This window comes from Amblyraja radiata, chromosome 3, assembly GCF_010909765.2.
Source record: "Amblyraja radiata isolate CabotCenter1 chromosome 3, sAmbRad1.1.pri, whole genome shotgun sequence".
NCBI lineage: Eukaryota > Metazoa > Chordata > Chondrichthyes > Rajiformes > Rajidae > Amblyraja > Amblyraja radiata.
In genome coordinates, this window is record NC_045958.1 from 16,483,590 (window position 1) to 16,494,606 (window position 11,017).

Below are 11,017 nucleotides of genomic sequence, written 5' to 3' on the forward strand. Positions count from 1 at the left end.
CACCTTGCAGAGGGTACAGCGGAATTTCATAAATGATGAGTCGGGAACTGTTGCTCACTACCGACAATCTTGACTCCACAATTTAGGAAAGACACGAAAGCCTTGGAAAGGACACAAAGCAAATTTACCAAGATGTTAATACTGAGAACGAGAGACAAGACTGGTCAAAACGTTTCAGTGATTGTTGGTTTTGAAAGGAATAATTACTGTCATTTGCAAGTGGGCCATTAATTCCAAATCGCTGGCAAAGGATTTCGATGGCAGGGGAACATTTTTTTCTGTAGATCTGAAATTTCAATGCCCTCTCCGTTGGTTCATGTTATCCAACAATAAATCACAAATGACTGGACAGATGTTTAAGAGATACTGGCAGTGTTAAGGCAACAAGGCCGGGTTACTGTGGGAGTGCCAGGTACCATCGCATTGTAAAGGCCATGTCTCTGATCTGATGAATATCGTGTCACATTAATTAACTAATTGTCGCGCCCATTTAATACTTTTATAAATCTGTCAAAAGAGCTATAATGAGCCCCGCCCGGCACACGCACTCGCTTTTCATTGTACTGGCTAATCACTCACGATTATTAATTATTGGGTCCCACTTGATCTATAATCCCACGCTTTAGTGTTATCCTTGCTAGTGAAACATTCGAGTGGGGAAGCGGTGAAAGATGAGATGGTTCTGCTCGAATATAACCAAAGATATTTGAATATAACCACAGCACTGGCACACATGCGGGATTAATCTGCTTAGCCACAGCAGCCGGTTGTTATAATTCTATTTACAAGTGTAACCGGGTGGGGATTAGAAGCTGCCTTCTCATTGAACATTTCCCCCAATATTATAAATCATCGTGACGGCCACGTGGTGGCATGATCTTCCTGTATGAACACACACTGCTAGTCCCAGGCGCTGCCATGAATCTTCCATCAGGATCATGTGATAATCTCTCTCCACTCCACCTGCCTGCCTGCACTCTGAGCTCAGCCTGCTCTCGCCAGCTCTTCTGTTGTAGAATAGACGGACTGACTGCCAGCCATCTCTCAGCAATTCACAATCAGGTTGGTCTGTTTTTCTGTGTCTCCCTACCCCAAATTTTAGCTCGATTATTTTTATTATATATATATATACCAGGTCAGATTTATATTGTTGTGAATTTTTTTTTTAAATACACCCTATTTTCTTTCGTGGGCATCAGAGTGAGAAAGGGACAGAAATGTGTTGAAATTAACATGGAAATCCAGCCGCGTGTTCTCTGGGCGGCCGAGGCCACCTTGGTCTGGGAGATGCTGCTGGATGGTGAGTGAATGCACTGATTTAGCGAACACTGGGTAGAACATATTGTAGGTCAGTATTTACAGACTCGGATTTTTCTAGGCGGAACCCCCCCCCCCCCCCCCCCCGTCATCTTTGACCAAGGAGACTGAAAATTGCTGAGAATAATTCATTATAATCTCGTTTACACGAAACAGATCCTTTATCTGTAACGATTGTTTAGAAACGGAGAAGGAGGGAGGGTGGGGGTTCGGTGTGAGGTTTAGAGTAACGTGGGTCTGGCCCAATTAAACCATCAATGCAAAGTCAGCTTCAGCGAGGACGCCGCTTGTCCCTCCCGCCGCGGGATTTGTTACATCCAGCGAGCACTGGGTACAAATGTAACCTCCATCGTCCCAGGGTTGTGTTCATTAAATGCAACATTTCTGATTTGCTACTTTAAGAGCATAGCGGAAGTGAAAACAGAGTAGCGTACGCTCTTGTCCCTAACCTGTTGGATACTCTGAAGCGTTACATCATTGCTATCTACCAGGCGTAGTAATGCTAAAAATAAAATGCAGTGCAAACGTAACAAGTAGAAATTGGTTATGAAAAAACTGCAACGTAACATCCGGTAACTGACAGTGGGAGTATTTTCATCCAATTGTATATTTGTGTGTGTGTTTGTATGTATTTGTGTGTGTGTGTGTGTAGTGGTTTAAAGAGCGAGCACATCTTTTGCCGTGAACCTGTGGACCCGACCACTTTCGAGCAAATCTGTCGACCCTGTACTGCCAACTGAAAGGTTTGTTCCTCTACGACTGTTTTGTGTATTGAAACATTCCAAACCTGTTTGTCTATTTAAAAATAGTTACGGTTATAGGGGGATATCCTGCAAGCATGGAGGTTTCTTATATACTTTACAATGACAATTTCACGGTCAAATCGGTAATTTATAATACCATGATTAGTGTTTGATAACGTTACTAGTGTATTAGATTGATCATAGATTTATAAAGATATATACACCTTGGAAACAGACCCTTCAGCCCATTCCAAGGGAACCAAAAGGTTGATCTACACTAGTCCCATTTGCTTGCATTTGTTCCACATCTCTAAATCTTTCCTCTCCATGTATCTGTCTTTTTAAACATTGTAATTGTATTTTTAAACATTGTAATACTACTTCCTCTGCCTGCTAATTTCCAAATATTGCCACCCTCTGTGTAAAATACTTACTGCTGTATTGTCCAGGATGCTCTGCAGTTTGAGGAGCATCCTCCCCTCGAAGACCACCTCCCATGAATCCAACTCCGGCCCTAGGACAGAGCAAGCCTTCCTGATAAGTTTGTTAATCCTATTGGAGTCCACAGCCTTCGCCCTGTCCCCCCAGCACACAGTAGCAAAGAAGATGGCACTGGCTACCACTGATTGGTAGAACATCTGCAGCATCTTACTGCAGATGTTGAAGGAGCGGAGCCGTCTCAAAAACTACAGCCGGTTCTGTCCCTTCTTGTACAGGACCTCAGCGATCCTGGACCAGTCCAATTTACTGTCCAGGTGCATTCCAAGGTATTTGTACTCCCTGGTGAACTGCACATCCACACCATTGATGGAGACGGGACAGGGGTGTTCCTCTCCTCCTAAAGTCCACCACTAGCTCCTTAATCTTGTCGGTGTTTAGCTGCAGGTGATTCAGCCGACACCACTCAACAAAGTCGTTAACTACACCTCTGTATTCAACTTCCCTCCCCTCGCTGATGCAGCCCACAATTGCAGAGTCATCTGAAAACGTCTGCAGGTGGCAGGAGTCCAAGTTATATCTGAAGTCCGAGGTGTAGATGGTGAACAGGAAGGGAGAGAGGACCATCCCCTGTGAGACCCCTGTGTTGCTCACTACCATGTCTGAGACGCAGTTCTGCAGCCTGACATATTGTGGTCGTCCAATCAGGTAGTTGGTGAACCAGGACACCAATGGAGCATCTGCCCACATCTTCGTCAGTTTGCTCCCTATCAGTGCAGGCTGGATCGTGTTAAAAGCACCGCAGAATTAAAAAAAACATGACTCTCACAATGCTTCCCAGCTTATTCAGGTGAGCTTAGGTCCCAACTACACAAGTCCCACTTGCCAGCATTTAATCCACATCCCTCTAAACCTGTCCTATCCATGTACCTGTCTAACTGTTTCTTAAATTTTAGGATAGTCCTTGCCTCAACTACCTCCTCTGGTAGCTTGTTCCATACATCCAGTACCCTTTGTGTGAAAAAGTGATCCCTCAGAATCCTATAAAATCTTTCCCCATTACCTTAAACCTATTTCCTCTGGTCTTCGATTCACCTATTCTGGGCCAGAGACTGAGCATCTACCCGATCTATTCCTCTCATAATCTTATACACCTGTATAACATCACCCCTCATCCTCCTGTGCTCTAAGTCCCACGCTACTCAACATCTGTCTATAGCTCAGACCCTCTAGTCCTGGCAACATCCTCATAAATCTTCTCTGCACCCTTTCCAGCTTGACGACATCTTTCCTATAACACAACGCCCAGAACTAACACAATACTCTAAATGTAGCCTCACCAACGTCTTATACATCTGCAACATCACCTCCCAACTTTTGTACTCAATACTCTAGCTGATGAAGGTCGATGTGCCAAAAGCCTTTTTGCCTACCCGATCTACCTGCGACTCCACCTTCAGGGAACTATGCACCTGCACTCCTAGATCCCTCTGCTCTCTACAACATTCCCCAGAGCCCCAACATTCACTGTGTAGTCCAGGCCATTTTAGACTTCCCAAAATGCAACACCTTTGTCAGTATAATAACCATATAACGATTTCAGCACGGAAACAGGCCATCTCGGCCCTACAAGTCCATGCCGAACGCTTATTTTCCCCTAGTCCCATCTACCTGCACTCAGACCATAACCCTCCATTCCTTTCCCATCCATATACCTATCCAATTTATTTTTAAATGATAAAATCGAACCTGCCTCCACCACTTCCACTGGAAGCTCATTCCACACAGCTACCACTCTCTGAGTAAAGAAGTTCCCCCTCATGTTACCCCTAAACGTCTGTCCCTTAATTCTCAAGTCATGTCCTCTTGTTTGAATCTTCCCTACTCTCAGTAGTATGTGGATTTATGGGAAAGAACAGAGCATCATTTTCCCCCTCCCCTCAACCTAGTTTAATTGAATTTTGGAATAGCATTAATTAAAAACAGACAGATTGCCTCATCCTGCCGAGAACCGCTCTTTCAAGGTGCTATCCCATTAATGAGCTGCTCCTTCATTATTATCAGTTTTTATTTAGTCCCAAAAGGTTTCCTTCTTTTATAGCATTGCTTTTGAATGCATGGCTAATCCCCTTCCAGTCAGTGCATTCATTCCACTCGATGTGCAAATTTAAGAACAAATCTTTTCCACCATCATCCCTCTGCCCCTCTTAAATCTGCAGGTTATTGGCCATGACACTGGAAATGGTTTCTCATTATTTACTCAAACCAAATCATTCATAATGTTGAGTTTAGTTTATTGTCGTGTATGCTGGTTTATACCAAAGATAGACACAAAATGCTGGAGTAACTCAACAGATCAGGCAGTATCTCTGGAGAAAATGGATAGGGTGACATTTTGGGTCGGGGCCCTTCTTCTCATACAAATTTTTGAATGACTGCTTCAGATCTTAAATTTTGGGGTGTAGGATTTTTTTAAAATTTTATTCCTCTTGCTCTTCTATTTTGATTACAATTATTTATCTGAATTTAAACAGGAAGTGTTGACAGTAATCACCCCAGCTGCTTTGATGGACAGGGAAAAGAGTTAGCACTTTGGGTAAAGTAATTGTGCCCCTGTCCCACTTAGGAAACCTGAACGGAAACCTCTGGAGACTTTGCACCCCACCCAAGGTTTCCGTGTGGTTCCCGGAGGTTTTTGTCAGTCTCCCTACCTGCTTCCACTATCTGCAACCACCTGCAACCTCCGGGCACCGCACGGAAACCTTGGGTGGGGCGCAAAGTCTCCAGAGGTTTCCGTTCAGGTTTCCTAAGTGGGACAGGGGCATTAAGGGTTGCCTATTTGTGTTCTCCAGAAATGCTGCCTGGCCTGCTGAGTTACTCCAGCACTTTGACTTTTTTTGTAACCCAGCATCTGCAGTTCCTTGTATCACCCTTTCAGGAAGTGGTCTGGTGGTACTTAACTATCTATATTTTACCTCACGTGTGCAGATTTGTATTACCCCAACGTGTCGGTACAAATGCTGCTTTAGCTATTTCTGTTTTGTCAAGGAAACTAAAATTCGCTAGACATCAGCAAAAAAATAAAATGGTTGACATTTGTGGTTATTTTTTAAATTCTGCAAACAAAACAAATTTTGGTATGTTATTTTGAATATTTTTAATGAAATCTTTATCCAGATACTGATTGAGATACACTGCACTCTGAACAGTTAGTGTATTATACAATTTGAATCAATATTTAGACAACTACAGCCAACTACAATCCTATTTTAAGCATAGTTATCTCAAGGTTACCTGCAGTATAATTTCTTCTCTTGTCATAGACTTGCTTCATTATTCCTGCAGGTTTGATTTGTACTGCATTGTTAACTTACCTGTTTAAATCTTGCTGAGCATTTTAAGAGATTAAGGTATTATTTATTCAAGACGGGGCGTGTTTTCCAGAGATGCTGCCTGAGATGGTTCGGGCAGCATGGTGGTGCAGCATTAGAGTTGCTGCCTTATAGCTCTTACAGCGCTGGAGACCCGGGTTCGATCCCGACTACGGGTGCTGTGTGTACGGAGTTTGCATGTTCTCCCCGTGACCATGTGGATTTTCTCCGAGATCTTCAGTTTCTTGACCTACTCCAAAGACGTACAGGTTTGTAGGTTAATTGGCTTGGTATAAATGTAAATTGTCCCTAGTGTGTGTAGGATAATGTTAATGTGCGGGGATCACTGGTCAGTGTGGACTCGGTGGGCCGAAGGGCCTGTTTCCACGCTGTATTTCTAAACTAGACAGCAAAAGGCAAATTTCTAAAATTAAAGTTTTTATAGCGTTGCTAATAAATGCTTTTGTGACTTTAGCCTTAGTCCAAGCTTGTGTATGTTGTATTTGTTTCCCCTCAGTAATATGTTATGTTGTACTTTAGACTGACAGCACTCAATAACAGAATGGAAGTGGACCTCAGTGGTATTTCCAGGACAGACTTGCCTGTCCTTCCTGCACCTGCTCTTGAAGTGAACTCTCAGGGGAAATCGGAGCCGGAGAAACCTCGGAGCTCCAGCACCCCGTGTTCCCCAGTCAAGCGGGCCGTGTCCAGCTATCAAATTCTTCACATGGATACCAACTACCTGGTTGGCTTTGCTACCGGTGGCGAACTTTTAAAACTGGCTAAAAGGTGGTCAAGTAGTGAAGTGGGTGCAGCGAATGTTGTACCTGGCCAACTTACCAAACAGCAGGATGTGGGACTGACTAGAACTTCACGGGTCTATCGAACCAAGAACCAATATTATCAGCCGTACGAGATCCCGGCGGCAAATGGGCGGCGGCGGCGGCGAATGCCAAGCTCGGGGGAACGAACCATCAAGTCCTTATCTTTCGACCAGAACAGATGTCTACGTGGTCCTTTGCCAGTTTGCCTCATTAAAGGGAAAAGAGCCCAGTCGAAATCGTTGGATTACCTAAACCTAGATAAAATGAGTATTAAGGAGCCAGCAGACACGGAAGTACTGCAATACCAGCTACAGCATCTCACACTTAGAGGGGAGCGTGTGTTCAACAGAAATAAAACTTGAAAAGAAATGCATTGCTTGATTCAATGATGCACAAGAAACAACACGGCTTGTGGAAATCCGTGTCCTATTTGCCCCAATTTCATTGTGACTGATGGGAGCTGTCGAACTGAGCAATTTGACAGTAGATATTTTGGTTTTCTTGATGGAACATTGATTCTATACAAGCTATGCACTGGGCTGCAAAATCAGTGCTCTTTCTGGTAGAATGAATGTGGGCTAGATAGTATAGATGGCCAATGTTACATTGCAGAAAGATAAGAAGCAGTTTACTCCGATGTTACCGGTAAATGGTTAAAATGGTCTTCTGTTCTCGTTATGGCAGTAAGTTTGAATGGCTGGAGGTACTGCTGCACTGTTATTCTGTAGCAATAATAACCAATTGTCAAGGTTGTCTTTGGTTAACATTTATGCCTTTTTGTTATTTAGCTTGTTTATGAGTTGTAGCTGATATACTTCTACTATTGGAAGGCAAAGAAATGTTATCTAATCAAATAAATTTAGATGTGGAGTCCTATCCAGTAGGGGGGAAAGTCAATTTTAAAATTTACTATATTTTGCATTTATATAGAGGTTCAACCTCTTCTTGACCACTATTTTAAGCTAACGCATCCTTCATCTACGTCAGAAGGCGATGAATTACTGATGGAAGATTCGTAATAGCCCATATATGCACTGCAGTGAACCTTCTGAACTGAAGTGTGAGGTTTTGACTAACACAATTTAGATGAGCCAGATATGTTCTCATCCTTATATTCACTTGCTTTATGAACTGACTTTTACAAATATAAAAGAAAACTAAATTGCAAGCTTATTTGTTTGATTAACAGGCGGGCTACAACAGTTTTTCCTCAACTGAATTTGTTAATATAAATACATTGTGAATCAATGAGTAAGGAAATATTTTAGCGGTATATTTGTTTTTTTTCTAATTTAATATTATTATTGTAATAATATAGAAATATTAATACCAGAAGTAAATTGAAAATGTATGCTTGCTGTTTTTTTCCATGTTTGAGTGTTGTTTCGTAGTTGGCTCAGCACAGCCTGTCTGACTTTGAGGAGAAGTATTGAGGATAATGTAGAATTTCCGCTGCAATTCTTTGACACTAATATTCAATAGCATACCATGTTTTCAAACGCAGAATCATACCATAGAACGGACTGTTGCTTAATTCTTTCCCGCTTTTGGCATTTCCAATATAACTAAAATGTGGTGGAAGTGTGTTTCCAATATACCTTGTGTTAAAGTATTTTATTTAAATTCATTGTGATTGACTACAACTTGTCCCTTCTTCCCTCTGCACTACTGAAATTAACTGGAATGGATGAGGGGAAAGGGGTCCTAAACAACTTAGTAACCTTTATGCAGCTATAGCTGTATTTCTTTCGTAAATTGAATATTCAGATTCAGAATATATTAAAGATGTGGGAACACACCATACAATTAAGTCATTAAAGTTAATGTTCCCTTCAGTGTTTTTAAACACAATTTTGGAAGTGTGTGGAAAATTCTTCTGCTGAAATTGCATTTATTTAGCTTCTTGAAGTTTGTGTTGTCAATTTTATTTTCAGTACAGATATCGAAGTTTTTTTTGCATTTATCTGATAATATCTTTAAACCTGGTCTATAAAAGGTTTAACTTAAATTGGTTTAACTTCCATTGCCCGTGGCTTGCAGTATTTCACTTAAGTCCATCTTTGCTATTAGAGCTGAGAACACACTACACAGAGGCACAGGTTGGCCTACAATGTCTGTGCCGAACATGATGTCAAGCTAAACTAACCTCATTTGTCTGCACATGATCTATCCTCTACATTTCCTGCACATCCTTGTGCCCATCCCAAACGCCTTTCAAATGCCACTCTCATATCTGCCTATGCCACCACCCCCAACACCATGTTCTTGGCACTATGTAATATATAAGGCTATGTAAAAACAAAGCTTGCCCTCGCATCTCTTTTAAACTTTGTCCCTTTCAACTTAAAGCTATACCCTAAAGCTGTTTCATTGCAAAAGATTTGTACAAGGCTTTCATTACAGTTTCCTAGCACAATTAGTCTAGGCTGCAGTGATTTAGCAATAACATTTGATACCAAATACCGAGAACTGAAATAAATGATGGCTACAGTGGTTTCCTTAGTAAGATAACTGGTTATTTTTTTCCAGATTTGTGATGGTATTCTTGGGATGATTTTATTTTTTCAGACACGGGGCAGCAATTGTGGAAACATAATGGAGTCCAAGGTATAGGTTTGTTATTGTCAACTGTCACAAGCTTTGTTTTGCAAGCTATCCAAAGAGATCAGATATTGCATACAATCTGTTCATGCTCAAGTACAATCAAAGGGGAAGATAAAGAGTTCAGAATATAGTTCTTATCATTGTAGCGCATTGGTTCTTTAGACAAAGTCGAATGTCCTCAAGGGATAGTTGTGAAATGAACAGGACCCTAGCTTATGGAAGGACCACTTGATAACAGAAGGGAAGAAGCTGTTCCTGAGTCTGGGCCTCCAGTCTCTTGGTTTACAAGGTCATATTGCTGAGATGTTTGTCCTTGTAACAAATAGTGCAACTAGAAATAAATAATGACTTTTAAAGTAGATGTAGTGGGAAGAAAAATCATTATTGGTGATTTGTATCGACAACTTGTTAGAAATCAGAAAAAAATTCCATAAAATGGATATTTAATTCAAATGTAAGTAATTAAAATAGCAATGTCAGGATAGCTTCAAATCTCCCAGTTTGAGTTGCTAAGAAGCTCCTCTAAAAGCCTCAAATTAATCATAATGTGTTATTTTGAAGAAATAATTCTTCTGGCTCTAAAAGAAAATTAACTTTATTTTGCATAGTTTCCTTTCCTATAAGCGCAGAGATTTTTCATTTGCTGGCCTCTGTTTTATGGCAGAGCATGTCAGATGATTATTTAATAGCAAAATAATTTTTGGAATAATTCTGGTCAAGTGCAGAATTTATTTTATTGATCCCACATTACTCATTACATTTCAATTGCACACATGCAAATTATTCATAATATTGAAGATGTAGTAAAATGCCACACAACCAGGGTATTTTTTTACCAGTTGTGCATTGTCCTTGAACACACAGCCTTGCTATTTCTGAAAGCACTTAAGAGTTGCTGAAATACAGAGGCCAGACTTAGCTGGGATGGCAGATTTCCTTCCCGAAGAGGCATTAGTGAATTTGGTGCATTTCATGACAATTAAGTGGTTCCGTAGTCATGTTTTTGATACGATAGTAGCAGGATCGGTCCGAGTTATTATGGATTTATTGAAATTATGCTTGACGAATCTTCTGGAATTCATTGAGGATATAACTAGGTAAATGGACAAGGGAGAGCCAGTGGATGTAGTGTACCTGGACTTTCAGAAAGCATTTGATAAGGTCCCACATAGGAGATTAGTGGGCAAAATTAGAGATTAGTGAGCAATATTGAGGGTAGGGTACTGACATCGATAGAAAATTGGTTCGCAGACAGGAAACAAAGTGTAGGGATAAACAGGTCCCTTTCAGAATGGCAGGCAGTGACTAGTGGGGTACCGCAAGGCTCGGTGCTGGGACCGCAGCTATTTACAATATACATCAATGATTTAGATGGAGGGATTAAAAGTACATTAGCAAATTTGCAGATGACACAAAGCTGGGTGGCAGCGTGAACTGTGAGGAGGATTCTATGGGGATGCAGGGTGACTTGGACAGGTTGAGTGAGTGGGCAGATGCAGTTTAATGTGGATAAATGTGAGGTTATCCACTTTGGTGGCAAAAACAGGAAGACAGATTATTATCTGAATGGTGTCAAGTTGGGAAAAGGGGAAGTACAACGAGATCTGGGGGTCCTTGTTCATCAGTCACTGAAAGTAAGCATACAGGTACAGCAGGCAATGAACAAAGCGAATGGCATGTTTGCCTTCATAACAAGAGGAGTTGAGTATAGGAGCAAAGA

General features: G+C 41.4%; 1 protein-coding gene across 3 annotated transcripts; it reads left to right on the forward strand.

The window, feature by feature from the left end:
* Positions 1–895: 895 nt before the first annotated feature.
* On the forward strand, positions 896–9,653 carry macir (macrophage immunometabolism regulator). Of its 3 annotated transcripts, XM_033017381.1 has the most exons (3): positions 896–1,062; positions 1,970–2,060; positions 6,410–9,653. In XM_033017381.1, the coding sequence occupies exon 3, from the start codon at positions 6,432–6,434 to the stop codon at positions 7,053–7,055; it is 624 nt and encodes a 207-aa protein (XP_032873272.1). In that variant the 5' UTR covers positions 896–1,062; positions 1,970–2,060; positions 6,410–6,431; the 3' UTR covers positions 7,056–9,653. The 3 variants fall into 3 exon arrangements, with proteins under 3 accessions (XP_032873272.1, XP_032873270.1, XP_032873271.1); XM_033017379.1 differs by lacking the exon at positions 1,970–2,060; XM_033017380.1 differs by lacking the exon at positions 896–1,062 and having other exon boundaries at positions 1,908–2,060.
* The last annotated feature ends 1,364 nt before the right edge of the window (positions 9,654–11,017 follow it).